We start from the raw sequence: 21,769 nt of genomic DNA on the forward strand, positions 1-21,769 counted from the left end.
AAGTGACTTTCCCGCTCCTCTCCTCTCCTCCCTGCCTGCCATCTATTAAACAGAGCTACAGTGGCAGCAGTAAGTTACCCTAAATGAGTTTTGAGACTTTTTTAATCAAAGCATCTCCCATGTGTATGTCTTCTTCCTGCTCTGTTTGCAGTTTATCAGACAGTGAGCCAACCAACTCCATCACTGAATCCAGCTACACTAAGGCACAGTAAAGACTATGAAGGCCCTTTTTTCATTTTCAATTGAAACATCTCCCCGAGTCTCTTTTCGACCTCCCGTATCTTCCCTCGCTGCTCGGCTTGCTGTCCATTAGTGCGGCAGCTGTCTACAGCGGTGTGGTGGCAGGCTAAACCGTGCATGTAAAGCTCCTCTCTCGTTTAGGTTCTTGACATGGACTCAGCTGACTGTTCCCAATGCTCACTCACCCATTAGAGGGAAAAGAGTTGATTCTCCATCACCCTCTCTCTGCTTCTCTTTTTGTCTGAACATCTTCTCTTCTTGGCTTGTGCCTGTAGTGCCTCCCTTTCACCATTTAGACTTTTTTAAACACCAGTACGTGTATTTTTGCACTTTCTCTTGCTCCTTTCTTGTTGCCTCTACATGCTTTTGGCCTTTTCACCTATTATTTTGTTTTGTGTCATCTGTTATTTTGCTCTACATGTTCTCTCCATTACTTTGCTTCTGCAGATGTACATTTTTACAAACAGTACCCAAATATATGGTTTAACTTTTAATAAAGCCTAACTTGCTTTCTAAAACAGGGCACTGTAGCTTTTAGCAAATGTTGCTCAAACAGGAGTAAACTGGGGATTACTCTGTTGCGTATTAATGCACACTTGGTATTCAAAATGAATGACGATGCCCATGTTCATTGTCACGAAGGAGCAAATCTCCCAGTGCAACTGCGGGGCTCATTGTTTTTCATAGTTTTTGTTCAACAATGAAGCTCTATTGCACAAAGGAATAAGTTAAATGAGGCTTTGGTATGAGAGACATTAGTTGTTAGATTAAATTAGTTTTTGGTTTTGATCACATGGGATTTGTTGCCATCAGGAAAAATACAGAATATTGACAGACTTAACTTTTTATCTGCAAAATAACTAGTTATTATAACAGCCAAAAACATTATCGGTACAGTAATATCTGGAATGTCAAAGTGGAAGTAAAGGCACATCCAATGGATCTGCTCAATTAAAGTAAAGTACCTCACAAGGTAGACGGACTGCATCTATAGAGCACTTTTCTGCTTTACCAGATGAAGCGCTTTACAGCCGCTGCAACCCATTCACACAAACACTCACGCCCTGATGGTGGCGGAGCCGCCATGCAAGGCCAAGGACACTTCAACATGTGGACTGGGGAGCCCAGGGATCGAGTCGGCAACTCTGCGATTAGTGTGCGACCCGCTCTACCCCAGAGCCACAGCTGTCCTTGTAAACCTCAATGTGGTATCTAAATGCATTACTTGAGTAGATGTACTTTCCACCACTGTGCTGCAGTCACAATTTTCATCCTCTTTTTTTTTCCTCAATTAGCTGTTCTTCGCTTATGCAGTCTCTCCGGCCATTTCCCTCTTTTCCCCTTCCCTCCTTTGGGCTCCCCACCCCCCGTACCTGTTCTCTCTCCCCCTCCCTCCTCCCAAGAGGGAATGAGTAAGTGTATGGTTGAGTGGAGAAGAGAGGTGGGTCTTGCCCTCCCAAATTCTATTTCAGAGAAACTCGAGCTCAGAGAAGCATGTCTGCCTTCAGAGAGTAAATGCTGGCCTGCTTTTACAGTTTTATAAGCAAAGCAGGATCACACAGCGCACAGAGATAAATACGAATCCCCAAACCAGTAAATACACCAAAGCAAAACAGACATCATACATTCTACCCACGCTCACTTCTTTTAACCCTGAGACACATAATGAAACATAAAAAAGTCAGTGAGCGAGCGTTCCCACGCCTATACATGATTTATATCAATATAAAGACTCACAGAGGTAAAGACACATGAGCACACACTTAAGATGAGTCCTTCTTTCACATTGCTTCTTTGGGTGAGGTCTGTATCTTCAGCCTTGCGAGTAATGGTGACAGAACACACACACACACACACACACACACACGGCAAAATGAGCACGGCTGGCAGCGAAGGAATGAATTATACATCTACCCTGTCTTTATGCATTAGATAAAAAAAGGAAAGATGGGGTAGGAGATAAAGGAATGGCAGCAATGTAAGTATGAAATAATGTGTCCCTGATACATAACATATTACCTTGCGATGAAAAGGAGAAGACAAAGGTAACGCAAACGGTTTATCACCTCAACAGGACAGCATTAAGACGACGCGTTTGTTTTGGGCGTGTACTAAGAGTGTGTTTTACTTGTGTGCATTAGGCACAGGTCCACATCTGGATGGAGGAACCACTCCAAGCAACATCTTTCTGCTGCTGTGATGCTCATTGGTTCAAAGAGTTCCTTCCTCTGTAGATTTGTCCGTTTGTTGGAAACAAACACTTTGAGGCTAAAGTGCTTCAGGGATGTGAGACAGAAACCCGTGTTTTTTGCCCCGAGATGCTGACCAAATCAACTGTGGTAAAAATGCAGGGCAGGCTTCATGCTTGTCACTGCTGTTAGGAAATATTCCAACGTCTCTCAAAAGTCACTTGATCGGAATAAAAATACATTCACATATTTTCAGATTGAGAGCCGTCCAGTGTTTGCTGGCAGTTGCTGTGATGCTGGATGGTTTTTACTGTTTAGATGCTTGTTTTCAGAATTTCAGTTTGTCTTTTGATTTTGTGTTTGGTTCATTAGGTTGTTTTGAGAAATGAGAGGGGCATTTATCAGCTTCTTGCTCTTTTGTCTGTATCTGAGCTGACCAAATTGGCTATTTTCTATTTTCACATCAATGTTTCATCAGGGTATTGAAATTCACTCACTACATAAAGTATAATAGAGTCTACAGACAAAGGCACAGTGCATGTTGAAGTCAGCTTTACAAAATACAACCACGGGTTTAGCCCATTTGAACTGCCAAGGATCTTGTTCTGGTTATGGGAGTTTTATTCTGTTTAATACTCTGTGCTATATTTTTTTTATCCATGTGGTGCTGGGTTTAGTTTCAGCTTCTCATATTCAGTCCAGTCATGGCATTGCTTGTTTTTCCTTTTCTGACTTGGGATGAAATGTGCTTGACACATTATCTTCAGGAAATTAGTCTTTAGTCATGCATTTTTCTCTCGTTTCTTTTTTAACGCTGTTACCACAGCCATGATCCGGGAACAGACAAAGCTTGAACAGATTTCATGGAAATTGAGTAAAAAAAAACAGTAACTAAATGAATAAATCAGCGGAACAACAGATACAGTAGCATAACTAAAACAGAAGCTCATAGTGTAGCTGGGCTTTGGTGTTTTGTTTTGAAGTCTTTTGTAAAGCTTCTTGTCTTGTACAAGGACACCAGAGCTGCTGCTATGGAGAATGGGAAAGTACGTCACTCTCTGCTGAATGTTGAGACGGGGGCACTGTTTTTGAAAGTACATTCTGTATTTACCTGCATACATTCTTGTTTGGTTTGGCTGAAAGGTTGCTGAAATTGTTTAGATCTTACTTACTGACTGTGGTAATTCAGAACGGATAACCTTAGCTGACTGTAGCTAGCTCCTAGCGGACCTAGAGATCCCATCTACAAGAGCGGCAGACTGAAAAATAACTCCACACTGATTTCAGTTCTCGGTCCAGGAGCTAATGCTAGCTCAGTCTGCAGATGACACAAACACTGCAAACACAAACACTCTACATAATCATCCAAAGTCTGAGATAAAATATTTTTCTTGATGACACTTGTGCAGCCCTCTGAATGGTAAAGATAAATTGTGTATGTGCACAGTGAAGAGGGGTTAGTTTGCAGTTCTGCTGTAAATTTAGTTCAGTTCTCATGGGTCTATCGTGTGCTCTGTGTAGCTACAGCACAGTATCATGCATGTTCTGCACATGCTTATTTATTATTCAGTGTGCACAGACTACAGCCAGTGTGTAAAATTCACACACACACACACACACACACATTCACATTTGAATAATTTCTTTGTTTCTACATTTTCACAGAGGTGTGACAGTGCTGTTACTGAGGATGGAGGTGTTTTTAAGGCTGAATATGCCCTACATTACACTCATATGATAAAGATAGTATCCCTGTAATTCCAATCACTGAAACAGATGCTCATAATGGAGACAATTTGTGCCTAACCAAGAGTCCGAACCATTACCTCCTCCTCCTCCATACCTGGCTTTGTCAATACCACATAATAACAAGCAGTAACTTTCCAAGTGTATGTTCTTTCTTCTCATCACATCTGTCTTCGGAGAGCTTAAAACGCAGCCAGGCGCATGGCCTTGGGGTGCGCGCCCGGCAAGCAAGACTTACCCAGGAAGGATTTGATCTGGTTGCCCAGAGCTATTTGAATTGGATTATCCCAGAATTTTCCTGGTGGATGTACGAGTTCACATTCTGCTCAGAATGTGATATTTCCACGGGCAAATAATTTAGATGCAGACGGTGGCAGTAGGTGTCACAGCTGAGAGACACAGCAAGACACGACAAGGCCATCAACAAACAGGAGGCTGGGTTTGAGAAAAGGGGGAGACGCTGTGCTGACAGTGAAACCACCTTCCTCATTACTGACTCTGAGTTGTTTATTAAGTAGCTCCCCAGATGCTTTGCTAAGTGTCTTTAGGGCCACGCGACAAAGAGGGCTTCGAAATAAAAGACCAGTAAGTGACACTTGCAGCCTATTTGTTTCCTCTTCACAGGGACGAGGTGAACAGTAGTGTCTTTGAATTTATTATCCTGTCACTACAAAAATACACTTGTAGGAGGTTTAACCGACCTTTTGTTTGAGAACTTAGATTTAACAAAAAAGTCCAGCCTCAGTCTACAAAAATAAATCCTGATTATGTTCTACTGTATTTGTCTATTTATGTCATTTTATGAGTCAGTATAATCTTAATAAAAATACATAACTGTGGATGAAGTTTCCCATGTATTTTTATGAACAATGAAGCACAATGTGATTGCTGCCTGATCATCCCAGCAGCATTTACTGCCATGTATGTGATGAGAGCCTCTGACACAGCTGATCTCTATCAGGTGACATATGTAGTAAGCTCCTGATCATTCTTCTGGAACAATTATTTATTACAGAACAAAAATACACGATATGTGTGCTTTTGTTTAACACGTAAAGAAAAACATCCAGAGAGCTGGTGTGCAGTGAGATTGAAACTTCCAACACAAAGACTATTTTGCTTTGTTTTCCTATTTTCTGATTCAGTGGTGCTGATGGACAAAATTAAGCTCCTGGTTTCAAAATGTCCCACCAGAAGCCTGCGTGTGCAGGCACTACACTAATGATTTCTTACAGCCTTGCTGGCCTCCTGGCTTTGCTGGGACAGGTGTTTTGCCTTTACAGGCCCTGGTGGGCTGACTGCAAGTTAGTACAACTGAATCTACCCATCCAAAAACACAAATACATCCTCTTTCTGGGTCTGTACACCATTTTATTTTCACACCATCTAACATGTATCAAATACGACATTATTCACACCTCTACCCACAACCGACTAAGCTGACTAATCATTACACCAGTACAGTTAGTATGTGCTGTTAGCAGTTTTGTAAATAAATCTGCTCCACTGATTTCTTTGTGACAAACTGGAGCCTCCTCCTGGATTGGGACCCACAGACAGATCTCAAACCCTCACACAGTACAGTGTAGTTCAGGAAGTAAAAAGAGGGTCAGCGCTTTTATTTTGCATATGTGGAGCTGTTTACATGTTAAAGTATCCACTGTAACATCAGAGAGCGCTCTAAAACAATCATTACTGATCAACTCCAGGTTGAGTCATCACTTGCTGTCATGCAAAGTGTCTCAACACACACTGTACACTTCTGATAAAACACGGGAGCACACACTTGTGCCCTTGACTACGAACTCAAATGCACACGTGTGTGATTGTCCACAACCAACTACGCATATAGTCCCATACATGCCTGCCTGTGTCCAATCTGTGTCCAATCTGCTCTCGACAGACTGCACCTCGCTGATTAATAATTCATCATTCTAATCTTTGATAATGTTCTTAATCAAACTTTCATGTGACAGGATGAGTATGTTGGAGATGATGTTAACAGAGGGAAATTAAAGAAGCCGCAGTATGCACATAATGTAACATGCATGAGGTGGCGACCTATAGTAGGTGAAGGGCAGGCACATAACTGGATGAGTCAAAGGTCGGTTTTACTGTGCAAAGCAGTTGGGGATGTCAGCGGCAGCCTGACTATTCTGTGACTCCTCTCTGCTAATGGCTTTAATGAGTTCTCTGGAGTCACCGCTCTTTAAGATGCAGGGAGAAATGCAGACGGGATCCACATTTGGGCCAAACGTAGAAAGAAGACAGGAAATGAAGTAGACAAAAAGAGCAATTAATGGCGAATAACTTAGCAGAGGAGAAAAGAGTGGTGGGGGAGTAATAACAGCAAAAGTACATAAGCTCAAACAAGCCCGACCACATCCACACAGTCGCACAAATAAACACACAGGGTCATTTATCAGCGTTATTCACCGATTTGGGAGCCGAGAGGAAGCCACAGTTTATAGCAATCAGCATTGCAGGCGCTGTAGACAATGTTCTTGTTTTGTTTAGGGGTGACCCATTTTACATAAACAAAACATCAATAACCTTAGCAAACACGCAGCCGTGCGTGTATTCACACGCACATGCAGGCAAAAACGAACACCCGCTCACCTCGCACGTCTCCGCCAGAGGAAGTCAGCGAGGGTGTTTGAAGTGTGTTTGATCAAACAGAGAGTATGCAGCACCACAAGCCGATGCCACAGCCTATACTCCTCTCTGCACCTAGAGACAGCGGTACACGCCTCCTGTCAGTTTTCTCTCTTTCTCTCCGTCTCTCACACTTCTGTTCATCCTCATCTCACCTGTTCTCGCGTTTCCCTCCATCTCTTCTTACAGTTCTGTGCTCACACCATCCCACTTTCCCCTTTTTACATTTTGCGTCGGCTTAAAACATTGTTGTGCTCACTGCCTTAAATCAAAGAGTAATTGCTTCAGACACTAGTCACATTAAGATACATGACTGACAGCATTTTAAAGAAACTTTTTTGTGTTTTGGACCACTTCCTTTCTCCTCCTGTTTCATAACATCCTGATCTTTACAAAAGTTGAAGCTCCTCACAGCCATATTCCTTGTAAGGCAAAAAATATCTCCTAGTGTGCATAAACTAAGCAGTAAGCCTGGCTTCACCTCAGGCTCAGGATGACTGGTGCCACAGCCGAGCTCCATGTCACCTACTTGTGTCCACGCATTTTCAGTGGGAAACAAGAGATACAGACAGTCACGGTTTCTGCAGAAGCTCTGTTTGTTCAGAGGCCGATACCTCCTACAAGGAAGCACGGTCTTCTCCTGCAACAGCTATGAAGGATGTCAACACAAAGCCTAGTGAAGAACAGAGCCCTCCTGCAGCTCCTTCAGTAATCAGGACTGAGAGGAGGTGGGAAAGGAGGGAGCAAAAAAAGAGGAAATCTGAGAGGAGCTCAGCAGTCGCCTCAGAACTACACAAGAGCCGAGGAAAATTTGCCAGCCTTTGATTAGGCTCTTCAAACCAGTGTAAGGATCTTTTTTTCTGAAGCCAACACACTCACACACTTCTGAACCACACCTAAACACCCACATAAACCGGGCAAAGAAATAGAAAGGCTCACATACTATCCACACACATATGCACAGGGGGCTGGCAGGCACACAGTACATACACCTGAAATATAAAAACAGTTGGGCACAAAATAAAAAATGAACAATGTTCCCTGCACTGTGACACAACAGCTGTGGCAGCGCGAGTGAATTAAGAGGTGACACCTCAAAGAACGAATCAGTCTCATCAGTGCAGAATCACCTCATTTTCTGTTTCCATTCAAAGAAAAGACAGAAGTGCCCCTCCCACCAAAAAACTAATAATGTTCTCACATCTCCCCATCCTAGTTCATTTTCCATAGAGGGGCAACAGAGGAAAAAAGAAGAATCTTAATGGAGTACTCTCAGAGAGCGAGAGAGAGAAAGAGGAGGGGGGAGGGCTGGGTGAGTTGCTGGGGAGTTGGGGGATGATGGGTGTACAGGGAAATCTTAAAATTGTGCTCGAGAAGGGTGAGAACAGTGCAGAGGAGGTGACTCATCATGGGCCTTTCATCTTTGTCAGTAGCTTCACAGCAATAATACTGTCTTTGACATCATCATCACTGTATTCATCACACAGTGCAATCATCATTATCAACATCAGTGACATTATGCTTGTCAACAACACAGCCGCCATCACCATCATCATCATCATCCTACTGGTGCAATCCCTATTTGCAAACATATCATCTACTACGGACATAATCGTTAATGGAACTATCAGCTCCACAGCCACCACCATCATCATCATCATGCCTTGAAAATCCCTTTCAGGATTTTGGATTTATTCCTCCTCCTCCTCTTCCTCTTCCTCATCGCCACCTTAATTAATATCTTCATCACGCTGGATCTATTAATGACTTTCACCATTTCCACCTCTATAATCCTCATTCTTAATTCTTACAGCTTCATCATCATCACCACCACCACTTAGTCACAATCATCACTATAAACAACATCATTGGTAAATCATCATAGCTCCTTAATGACATGAGATTTTTACCATATTCCACTCAATACTATTCTCATTATCATTATCTACATCACACTAGTGTAATCACTATAACTGCTGTCACCATTATCATCCCATTTTGCATCGTCCTCACCATTGCCACCATCATCCTAATCACCATTGCGTTCATCTTTACTGCAATCACTAAAACAACCAGTATCATCTCACGATACAAACAATTCAAGCTGTCATCATCATCATCATCATCATGCCCTGAGAATTATTTCCATTGTTATCCTGATTGGTATGAGTGCAGTCATTATTAGAAAAATATAATCTCTATAAGCATCAGTTTCCCAGTCATGCCAGTGCAATCACTATCATCACAACTCATCATCATCATCATGCCATGATAATCATTGAATAACTGATCATTTTCAACCCTATCCTTCTCATACTCGTCATTCAGGACATCTGGATTGTCATCATACAAGAACAATCGCTACGTTCATTAGCATCCAGTTCATTAGCATCTGTATCAGTGTTATTAATTTCAATAGCACAGTCATCAACATTACCATTCATTTTAGTGATTTTTATCATTTGAATTACTGTCTTCTGGACAATGCTACAGAACAATAAAATATATGAGGGATCGTTTGAACAATTTACAATCAGTAAATCACCCCGCTGCTGGGGACTGGCATTATCGTTATGGTGATATGTTTATTGCTTTTACTGGGTCTATTGTTAAGACAACGACTAAGGCTCATTCTACTCTATTCTACCACTGTTACCACGGTCTCCATCATCAATATTAATATAATAAGCATCACATAAAAACATTCATCATCATCACTGTCATCCCCCTCACTTGTTATGTCCCCTGCTGCTTTCATTATCCATATCACCATCATCATCTTTATAGACATCATTCGCACCATCATCATGATCAACACTGATTTTATTTGTGTAAATAAATGCCAAATATGATTTTGTTTTTAAGACGTGCATATTCAAAGAGATTCATGAGACTGAAAGAGAGAATCCTACATGGTTCAGAAACTTAAACTCTAAGAGAATAAATTCATCAAGTAGCATTTTAGAATTAATCTGGAGAGACAGTTAAACAGGCAGCTAAAATAACTGAGTACAACTCGGGGGTAGAGAAGCTCTGAAAATAGCTGCCCCTGTATGAGTCTGAGGTCCTCCCCTCAGCCTGCATCTTTAACACGCGGATGGCCCAAAAACAACCTTTGGAAAAAGCTTTTTGTCCCTGAGGCTGTCAGCATCCTCAACAACACTACATGAACTATTACAACTGCATTGTATTGAAAGAATATGTACCTGTTCTGAATCTGTAGTGTATAAGGTGCAGAGTTTAATTTATGTGTTTACTGTGTCTGAGCTAAAACTGAAAACATATTCCCAGCCTGGATTGGACGCCGCCGCCCAAATCCATCACCAATGTCATCGTTAAAACCTCTGCTGTCATCCCTGTCCTTATGTCCATCATTGCTAGTGCCATCACCATCACCTTCATCACCATTGTCATCCTCACCTACTATCATCCTCTGTATCTGGAGGAAGATCAGATTACATGGCAGCTTTCTAATATAAAGCCCTCAGAGTCTTGCTTAGTATTGGCTGTGGATTGGACCTGAGGTGTGGATTATTCTGCAGGTCAGAAGGTAAATAGCAGCTCACACAAAATTACACACACACAGAACTGTTCTTTTTCCCACTGCTTTTAATTAAAGTATTTTAATTCCACTGAGTTTTGCACTTTATCTGCTTTTATCTTCCTTCCATTACTCAGTAACCAACTGATTTCATTGTACTGTTTAGCTGACTGTACAGACACTAATGTATCAAATTTCCAGAAGAAAGTCCCTCTCTGCTGTTTAACTACTAAGAGTCTAGTCTTGGGAAGGCTAAGGAACAGGGGTACAACTTATACCAAGAACAGTGAGAATCCACCGCTCACCACAGCTGTTTAGCAGACTATATAGACATCGATGTTTCAAATTTTCTGGAAAAAAATTAAAGTATTCCCACCTCTGGTGTAAATCACTCAAACTGTTTTGTGAAATAAAAACACTTTGGAGATTATCAGTATGAGAGTTACTGAGGTCCGGCTAGTCTCATCTACACAGGTGCCATGTGAAAATCATGGAGCGGAAGCATCTCTCTATCTTAAAACACATCTTTTCATCCTGCATTTTAAATGTCAGCTTTCTCATTCTAAAAGCTGTGTGTTCCAGAGGGCATGTTTAGCACTGGGCGATGCTCCATGCTAAAGGTCAGCGTTACCCCTGTAATACCAGCACCTTGACACTCACCTGCTGGGGCCATCTAACCATGTGCTTATGGCCGCTTTCTCTCCAGCTACTCTGCCCAACTCATCCTTCCAGAAGTAATTTCCCTATGCCTCTATCTTTCTCAACACCCTGTTTCCTCTCTTTTTACACTTAATTTCACTTTCCTCTGCGTCTCCCTTCTTTTACTTTGATTCTTTTTCCTTCTCCACAAACTGTCATCTTATTTCTTTTTTGTAGAAAAAAAAAAAGAGCTCAACTTTTTGTCCTTCTTCATATTCATGCTCTGAGTGTCCCTAATCCTTCAAGCATATCTCTCCGTTTCCCTTGCACATTTTTGTCTTTTTTGTCTCTCAGGGCCAGTCTGAGGCATAGCCAGCCTGTAGTGTATGTGTTATTATCAGTCTCCAGCTGGTCTATATGGAAACTGAGCGGCCGGGGTCCCATCAGTGTATCAGGCAGAAAGAACTGAAAGAGTCCTATTCTTTCACTTGGCTAACACAATCAACACAACCAGCCGGGACCTGAGGAAAAGTATTAGAGGGGAGTAGAAACAAGGATGGAGCAGGCATGACAATGACCATTGTTCGCTGCTTTCATATTCTGTTCCAGTATCTCCCTGTTTTGTCCTCTCTTATTCATTCTTTCATCTTGTCTATTTGCCTCTCTATCTCTTCTTAAAACCCCTGGCTCACTGATTTTCTCCATCTCTTGGCCCCAACTGTTTCCCTCTCGCTTCATTAAAACAACAACTCCTGGGATCTCCCCAGGTTGTTTCGGAGTGCTTACATCATCATCCTCATCAGTGTCATTATCATCAGCAAACCTCATTAGCGAGAGGTAGCAACAGCAGCGCTGCATCGTAGTATCTCCAGTCATTTTTTTCAACCTGTTCTTCCGCAATCAAACATTTGGGGGTGGGGGGTTAAGTAAACATTTCATATCATTTTACAGATTCTGTGTCATGCTGCTGACATGCTAAACAGATCATTACACTCCTATGGGCAGACAAAATGCTGATATTTTGCAGCATGTACAGACACACTCTAGGGCAAGGCTGAAAATCTCTGAAAGTGCACCTGTCTGTGAAAAATGCATGGGAGTGGTCTAGTTTCATTTGCTCCTGGGGGAGTTTTTTTTTTCTTTTATTATGGAGGGGGAGTGGGGGTGGCAAAAAAAAAATTCTTTTTTTCTAAGACAAGGATCATGACTCCGAGCTGCTATACCAAAGGATAAAATCCTTAATCCTAAACTGAAGGGAAGATAGTGCCGCTACAGAGGAATAAAATCAAGGGGATGGCGATATTTTTTCAATCTGACATTGATTTTCAGTTCTAAATGTTACATGCACCGACAATAGACTGTCTGACACCTGACCCGCAGTGGGAATTAGCACATGGAGTCTGTTTTGCCTTCAGCCTGTCACGAGGAGGTGAAGATCAAGTGTCATACATGGTAGAAATAGAAGAAAAATCAATGGTATTTTTACCAGGCGTTACAGAATACTTTAATTTTTACCCAGATGCGCCAAATAAGAGGGATGTGAAAAGGCTTGTAAGTTGATTTGCTAGTAAGAACTTCCTACTTTTCTGTGGGCAAGGAAAAGGACAATGATACAACAAAATGCTCCACTCAGGCACAAGAATACGACAACTAGTTCGTGAAGGATAACGCAATAACGTAGGACTCATTTGGTAGGAAAATGTTAATCAGACATGACAAAAATAAGCTTTTATCAAAATCTGCATCATCAATTATAAGATTTTTTACAATGTGCCAATATCAACACTGCAGCAAGTGTTGCACTGTATGTGCCAGTGCACCTTGTTAACATCTTAATATAAATATGTGCTGTAACAATAGCTCATCCTTCATAAGATCCATATTACGCTGCTGTGTGTTTCCTCTCTCTCTCAGCTGAGATGATTAAACTCAGAGTTTTCATTATTCAACAGAAACAGGATCTCTGTGGTCAAGAATCAGTTATGTCCAGCATCTACTTTTTGATTTTCATACTGTAACTAAAGGAAGTGACATTTAACGTCAGCAACCAAACTGTTCCACTCCAATGCCTCTGAATATGTAGATGACCTCCTCCTGCCAATCACTGTACTGAATGTGCTGATGACTAAGATCTAGCTACACTACAGTATATCTTGTTATGCAACTGACTCTCCTGCTGAGCTGGGAGAAATAATTTGCGAGGCAGGAGCCCTGACTTTAATTACTCCGAGTATCATTTTTAGCTCGGTGTGAAAGGCTCTGCATTCTACAGACTGGTTTCTCTCAACATGAACCACAGCAGCGATGACATTTAAACAAAAACATACACGTCCTATCTTGTAGGTCATAGCAAGAACACATAATCTGATGTAGTGCAGCTTTATATGTGTACGTACAGAAAGAGATTGCCTGAGGAGGTGTGGACAGTGCAGAGTCCTGTGCAAGAAAAACATGCTTGCTGTGAGAGCTGTGACAGGGAGGAGAGAAGTCATGATATAATAGAGGGGAGATAAGAGAGAGTCGAAGAGGAGAGCATGGTAGTGAGACACAAAGACAGAGAGGAAGAGGGTGGACAGAAAGAGAGGTGGAGTGGGTGGTGTTGGTGGCAGTGCTAGATGGATTTAACCCAGGGGCAGGTTTGAGTCTGACAAACTGTCAGTAACTGAGCGGGGGTGACTACAAGTCTACATGTAAATTGGATGCAAATGTGTGTATGTGCTGTGTGTGTGTGTGTGTGTGGTAGGGTTGAGGAAGTGCTAGTGACTACACATATCACTGGGCGCCACAGGGGACACAGCAGAAAGACAGCGCGAGTGTGGGTTTATGTGGAATGACTTGTGGTGTGCCGACTGTGTGTATGTACAGCGCGTTTGTTACATGTGTGCGTGTACATGCACATGCATAATAACTTTATATGTGCACTGTATGTATGAACGTGTGGGTGCTCGGTACATAAAATACTTCTTTCTCAAAGGCTGTGTGGGTGCACGAGTGTGTGTGTGTGTGTGTGTCTCCAAGGAGACAGATTCTGTCCCATAGAATGAGAGTGTCATCAACCATCAGCGCTTCTCACTGACACGGAGTTCCTCAAAGACACAGAGATGAAGAGAAAGGAGGAACAAAGAAGGAAAGGAAAAGAAAGTCTTTTGAAGGATAAACCATGGGATTAGATAAGGTGCTCCTTCTGGACCATTGAGCCTGTATATGTGTGTGTGTGTGTGGAGGAGAGCCCATTGCTCTGAGCACATTAGCTGCTTGGGGTGAACAGAGCCCATCACCTGCAAGCTTTATAATACAGGCCTGGGAGCCAGAGGGGGGTTCACTGTGTGTGCATGTGTGCACACACACACCTTCATGCCAGCAAGAGGAAAAAGGAAAGTTTTTTTTTAAACAGACAGCCGGCCTGGCATATGCACATTAGAGTGTGTGCCCCATATAGTGTATAACTTCCACTGACTCTGTGCGTGTGTGCACACAACTGCGACTAAACAGAAAAATAGAGGCTGCTTAACGTTGTATTGAATGGACAGCCAATCTGGTTGTATGCGATTGTGTGTGTGTGCATTTGTGACCTACATTTAGATGCCACTGGTGTGTAAGCGCTTACATCTCTGCGTGTGTGTGTGTATTCCTCCTATATTTCTTCCTGAATGTGTGAATCCCTTTGTGTGTGGGCACAGACAATTTCCAGATCCTGTTCAAGTGTTGCAGTACGGTTCTGATAATGTGACTTACGGTACTTTGTTGCTGTGCAGTACCACGTATCTCATCACAACAACAGGATGTGTGTGTGAGTGTGTGTAAGCGCCACTCCCTGCCGTGACCAAAAGTAGCCGGGGCTGTTTGAATTGGATTATCTCATACATTTTCTATTATCCAGTAAGACCTTGAAAGAGATAGGCCTGCTGAGAGCCAGGGACCTTGATATAAAGGGTTTGGCCAATTTGTAGTATGCCTCCTCTCTCAAGTGGGAACATATGTTTTACTCATTTTATTTATCTTGACTTATCCAGGTTAAATTAGTTTTAATCAAGGCGATCCTAAACAGATCTGGCCAACATTCCACAGCATGATTAATTAGCAAGAAACAAACAATTAGAGCATGTCAGGGTGGATGGTGATTAATCCCAGAAAAGCACACGTGAGTAAAGTAGAGCAAGCAAGACTAAGGTAGACAGAGAGGAAGTAGACAAACACTGACTCAAACAATTCAATGTACGTCCCAGTAATGGGAAATCTGAAGCAGCAGTGTCCAAAGCCACAGCAAACTGCCAATATGTAAAGAGTCAGTTCATCCAAACTACATAAACTATGTCCACCTATCCATGATGGTGCCCTGCCAAACAGATAGTCTCAGCTTTTTATTTAGAAGTTTTGAGATATCAGCTTGTGAAACTCCAATACTGTATAAATTTGGTGCAGCGGTGCTCAAAACACTGACATTTTAAGGTTTTCTTGGGAACAACCGTGTTAGAATATAGTTCTGATAAAGGTTTGTAGATTTTCAGAGTAACTGGGACATTGTCTTAGGAAAGATACGTTGGTGTTGAAACAAGCTAAGCACCACAGACTAAATTAAATTCAACCTCATTCTAACATTCAGAACCTCGCCACATAAAAACAAAACCATAGTTGGATACGTACAATTAGGGTCAAGTAGAAAAATATTTATTCTGTGTAATTTAGAAGAGCTTCCTAAAGCCATCCTTTAAAAAAAAACTGCAAGTCAGGAAGTGCACACAATATACCTGACAAGTATGACACAGTTTTGTATGACTAAAGTGCCTGCGGTCAGACATTTTTTGCAAGGTTACCTCATTTTGGTTTATTAAAGGTCCTTCAAAATAACTTAAACGTACTGCCTACGGGATGGTTGCAGCCAGGAACAGCAGACTTAGGTTTCTTATAGCGATATGCATTGAATTTACTGACAGACGAGAGATGGTGCAAAATCAAATGTTGCCAAATAAATGGAGCCGACCTAGATGTAAAGACATCTCTTTGTTAGCTATCCTACCCATGGTGCAGTGATTCTATTTGTCCCAAAGGCTTTGTTGACTCATGTTGTCCGCATATGCCCAAAAAAAAAAAAAAAAAGCCACTATCCCTGCACAGCGTAAAGATGCAAAGCAAGAGAAGAAATGTTATCTATACACTACATATAAGCTTTTAACCCATATAGATTGAGATGTAACCACCAATATTTTGATTAGTGTTTGTAATTTGATCCCATATTTTTTCCTCAGTAACTGATTACAATTAAATAAAATTAATCATTAAATTACATTAACTACTATAGTGACATGTAGCAAGTTACTCCCCAAAAATTATCTTTATATACCTGAAAATAACTTGGTGGAGCAGGAACAACAACACAATGAGCGGCCAAAACACACAAATGAGCTAAAAGATGCTAAAACGCACTGCAGCGCTAAAGAGAATTGTAGAGTCATTTACAAATACCAAGCAGACTGAGCTTCTCCACAATTTTGCTGTGTTAAGAGAAACTTGAAAAACAATTGCAAACACCAGAACTAGTCACTGTTATTATTGGAATCACTGCAGGAAGGTTTCTACATATTCCTCCACTGTGTTGCTGTTTTCCACACTCCCCTTTCTTTGGAAACACACAATAAATGTATGCTGGTAGTACTAAACAGTGAGTGATGATCAATTCTGCACATTTCAAGTCAGCTCTTGTGACCTTGCAGCAAAACGCCCTTCTCAAGCTGTTTTGGTGGGAGCGAACTTTTGATGAACACTAGAGGAGACAACACACTGCGATAGCTCAATACAAGCTGCCTGCTTGATGTTGTGTGATCAATTAAGACACACAGCTGCTCATTTTCCCAGATGTTTGTCATTTTAGTGACTCAGACAATAACTGCTGCATTATGTTAATAAGTGACAAGCCTTTTTACATTTTTTGGAATAGTCTGAGATCTTCAACAACATCAAATGTGTCATGGAAGACTGCACACAAATCAAGCACTGAATTATAAGGTTATACTTTTTTTTCCTCCCACCACTCACTGACTGTATAGTAACATGACTCTAGTGTTAAATGGTAAATTCTAGACTTGAAATATGGAGGGTTAATCACTCTTACCTTGACAGCCTTGCTGGATGGGGACAGATGTCTTTGAAATAGCTTTACCTGGTCAACAAACTTCCATCAGAGCACTTCCTGATTTCTCTCTGACATGTGACCAAATAATCCAATCAGAGGACAGGAAGGCAAAAACTTAGGTATTTTGAGGAAAAACTACAGTTTCATTCAAGTTATTTCTACTGTCTTAAATCAATTTATTAAGCTAATAAAATATATAAATGTATATAATTATAAATATAATAAATACATAAACTATAATTTTGTAAAAGTTGCAATTGTACTTTCAACTAAGCTACATTAAATAAGATTTGTAAAGAATAACTGCAGTTAATTAAAACTTAGATCTTAAGTTTGTTGCTTTGGCCATTATTTGTTATTATTAGATTTCACTCATCAAAGCCACCACTGAAACCTGCTAACTCAACGACATCTCCACAGGTGATCAAACTAATTATACACAGTCCAACAGTCAGTGAGTGTGCATTAAAGGTTGAAAATAATTCCCTTTTGCAAAGAAAACTTGAGGATGTGCCCAAGGCTGCCAAGTACAGAAGGTGGAAGTTGAACCAGGTAGTCAGTCTATATACTGTGATCCTTACAGTGGACAGTGACAAAAAGTATATTTACTCAAGTACTTTTTAAAAATGACTTTTAGGTGCTTTTGGTGCTGCTTTTTAATGCAATCATTACATTTTCTCCACCACATTTATCCAACAGCTACAGTTGTAAAATCATCAGGTAAGCTTATAAAATTAAAGATAAATGACTTTCACACCAGTTGTTAAACCACTCTTAACTTTAAAAAATATCAGTGTTTACTTTTGATATTTCCCACAGATGGTGCTGATTGTACCTGTGTGCTTTTACTTTGGTAAGACTTTGGATACAGGACTCTTATTTGCAATGGAATAATTTAGATCCTACTTCTTTCACCAGTGCAACTGAGGTAATAACTTACCATCAAAGTCATTTCATCTTCCCAGTAAGTTTGCTCACCTTGGATTTTGTTTACCTGGATGGTTGTGTTTTGCCTCATTGTTGGATTTTTTTTTTTTTTAACAATACTGCAGCATTTTGACATCACAGAATAATTTGGTTAATGCAATCTTAGTATTAATGAAATAAACCAGAATGATCTTGTAAATTTTACATGAGGTGGGATGACTTTGGTGTCTGCCTTCTCATCCTTTCTGCCAGAGTCTAGTTTCTCATAACCTTGTCTTAATCCTCAAAGTTTAGAAAGAGATTTAGCTTTAGATTAAAGTGGAGAAATGAATATTGGCAGTGGAAGGTCCTCACAAGTATTGGGTGCAGGGTTGTGTGTGTGCAGAAAAAGGCGCTGCATGAGCAATGGTAGTGCCAGGGTCTAACAGGGAGAACCAACTGCACCAGAGCTCCAGAGCCTAGATTCATTGCTTCAGTAGCAAAGCATTTTTGATGCACCCCCTTTTTCTGCTTCAACTTCTCTGGAAGATCCTGAATAACATCCATATGTCTACCCTGTGACGTTTGCAATGTGTAGGTGTGGTGGAAAAGAAGGAGCGCCTACAGATGAAAAGAAAGACAGAAAAAGAGCAAGAAGAAGAGAAATTGTTCCTCCCTGCCTGTTAAATATTTGAGAAGCCTTCTGTGGAAAAGCGATGAAGTCAGAGACAGGCCTGTTAGCTCACTTGTGAGTGTGTTTGGCTGATGCAGAGAGAGACAGGTCCGTTAGTTTAGACTAATTCAGCCGTGAGCGAGCAAGGGGGAGCACTTTCACTGTTTATTTATCTACCTGGGAGAGAGAGGGAGGATATAAAAGAGAGGAAAAGACAGGGAGGAAGGGATGGGAAAGAGGGAAGGAAAGAAAGAGGCTGACCAGGTTGTCACAAACCATTAGACAGACGGACCCAGTGTTCTCTGCCCCATGTCAATGAGAGGCCCGGCTGTAGCCAGCCGTGTGTGTGTGTGTGTGTGTGTGTGTGTGTGTGAGGGAGAGAGAGAGAGAGAGAGACCAAGCAAATCTCTGGACATTGATGAGGATGGGAGGCAAGATGCCCTCATTGTCTAAGATAAAAGCAGCTCTCTGTGCCACAGAACCAAATATCCAGTGTACATGCACATGTAGACACACACACACTTCCACACACGCCTGTGTGTGCGTCTTGCTCACTGTAAAAAGCATCAAATATTCATTCAAAACACTGCTGAGGCAGTAGGAAAGGGATAAAATGGGAAGGGAGACGTGGGGAGTCATGTTTAAAAAACAGTGTAGCTCCTTTCAGATTTCAGGGTTCAGTTTCATGCTGGGAATGTTTGTAATTATTTTTAGAGCATGCAGGAAGATAAACAGACACACATTTAGGCCCAACTCCTACTAGAACTCACTTGGGATTGGAGCTGTTCCAGTAAACTGCGTGTCTGTCAAATATGATCTTCTCTTCTGCCCACACGGACACCCAGGACAGGATGGTCAGCACCACCAACTCCATCACACACCTCTGCCCGAGCTGGCACAACATCATAGGCATCCAGAGGAATCTCTCTCTCTCTCCTTCGGACTGAGATCGGGCTGTCACTGCGCTGCTGCTGCTGCTGCTGCAAAAATCCTCTCTAGATCATTAATGTCCGTCTGTGTGTCTTTAAACAAATCGGGTCGGCGGTTCATGGATCGTTAACTGGCTTAATGCAAGTTCCGATAACCTCAGGGGTATTTCAAGTCATACCGGGTGGCTGAAATTCACTTTCAAACTTGGTCGTCCGTGGGCAGAAGAGCAGGATTCTCATGTTATTTAAAAGCGCGCCGTCGGCAGGATGGTGCGAGTGCGTCTCCTCTGCAAGGTCCGAAACTTTTCTCCCATTACGCGCAACCGGGGAGAGAGATGCGCCACCTGGATTAGATCCCCCTTCATCCAAAATAAAAACGCAATTAGTTACCTAATCACACCCCAGAATTCATCCGAGATTTGTCATTCTGTCAGGGACATGGTTGCTCATCAGCAGACATAAGACAACGTCAAAATCGGCCGTCATATTTGTTTACCCAGATATGCACTGAGCCTAGCGCACGCTTTGTTCGCTCCTCTCCCAGCATAGACCTCTTCACAGCCCTAAAACTACGTCCACTTTACCTGATCTCTTATTGCATTTCAAGGAAATACATCCCTGATAGAGGAACACGCTCCTTTACGTTATTTCCAGTCCAAACTTAACACACCATAACAACTGCGAGACAGGAGCATCCTCCTCACACAATCACAAGATCTTAAAGCATCTCAACTTGGTGATCCCTCCGCTGTCACTGGCTCTAATCCAATGTGCGGCGCGCCTTCACTCTCAGTGCGTCACGTTGGCCGGCGCAGGCAGGGAGCCTGTGATGATCATAGCATTAATCCGAACATGCTTCGGTGCAACCTCCACCTATGGCGGCATCAACACACACCGGCACCCTGTTTCGGTGTAAGTAACCCCCAACCCCCTCTCTCCATCTCGCTCTCTTTCGGCGCGGGCGGGGTTTGCAGCCGTACCGTGCCGCGTTCCCTCAGGAGACTCGGGGATGGCTGACTCACTGCGCCCTAGCGATGTACAACAGAGAATGTACAGAGGAAAGCCTCAAGTCAGTGAAACACATTTTTATTCAAGAAAGTTAACAGGCCCTTTTACTATGACACGAAGTAGTCTCGAGATTTATGACTTAAGATACAATAGTTTCCCAGAGAGGAACTGGAAATTGTAGCTGCAACAACCTTTATTTATGATGATTTACTTGTTACAAATTTCCATTACCACTACCATCTGTTTGACTGAAGGCAGTTTATTGGCATCTGGGCATGAAAAGCAGCCATAAAGTTTGAGAGCTGCGGCCTGATGGACTGAGCTCAGAGAGCGAGAAAGAGGGCGTCTGATGGATCGCTGGAACAGTGGAGTCATTTTCCATCAGTGTCCATTAGACACAAAGGGCAAGCGGAGGCTGCACCGCGTCTAAAACCTGTGAGCCATAAACCTGCAGATAGCGCTGTCTGGCACAGCGCGGCCACCGCTGCTGTCGCTGTCCTGCCCGTGTGCGCGCACACTCCTCTGCAAAACCCTAAATGTTAGGCATTTAGCCACAGAGCCGGAGGTTAATAACCACATTGTTTTCACTAAGTGCTCCATTTTCCCCCACACGTGCAGATAACCTGCGGAGAACGAGCTCAGATGAGGATCAGTCCGCTCAACAAGATGAGAACTGGTTCAAGAACGTGATTTACAAAAAGTTAATTCGCACTGTCACGGGGAAATACAATTTACAGACTCAATAGAACAGCTATAGCCTGAAGGATTTTCTGCAGTGTGCAAACTCTTTCCGTTCCCTGAAAAGAACTTTTTCTACAATCAAGCCGACTGACTTGTCCCAGTGTTCCCAATCCTAACCGGCCTGTGTAAAATGAACCTTTCTGCAGTTCCATCCATCAGAACTTATTGTGCCTCTCGGTTGGATCCTTTATGCAAAGTGTCCTAGTTTTGCTTTGCCCTGCTCTGCCTGCAATGTAATGCCTATAATTTGGGCTGCATGAATGCAGGCAGGGAGAGAACCCATGCACCTCCATAACCCAAATACAGCAGCATGTTGTCCGCCTCTGTGGATGAATTATTCAACATCTGTCTGAGGCGTACATAAGTAAACAG

The 21,769-nt window shown here is 42.2% G+C and overlaps 1 protein-coding gene across 2 annotated transcripts in view; it reads right to left on the bottom strand.

The window, feature by feature from the left end:
- Positions 1–20,552, bottom strand: part of efna2a (ephrin-A2a) — a 73,149-nt gene extending 52,597 nt beyond the window's left edge. For both annotated transcript variants that reach the window (XM_020616650.1, XM_020616649.1), the window contains exon 1: positions 19,490–20,552. In XM_020616650.1, coding sequence (XP_020472306.1) covers positions 19,490–19,632 — 143 coding nt within the window. In that variant the 5' untranslated portion in view covers positions 19,633–20,552. The remainder of the gene's footprint in view (positions 1–19,489) is intronic.
- Positions 20,553–21,769: the final 1,217 nt, after the last annotated feature.

This window comes from Monopterus albus, unplaced genomic scaffold, assembly GCF_001952655.1.
Source record: "Monopterus albus unplaced genomic scaffold, M_albus_1.0 scaffold176.1, whole genome shotgun sequence".
NCBI lineage: Eukaryota > Metazoa > Chordata > Actinopteri > Synbranchiformes > Synbranchidae > Monopterus > Monopterus albus.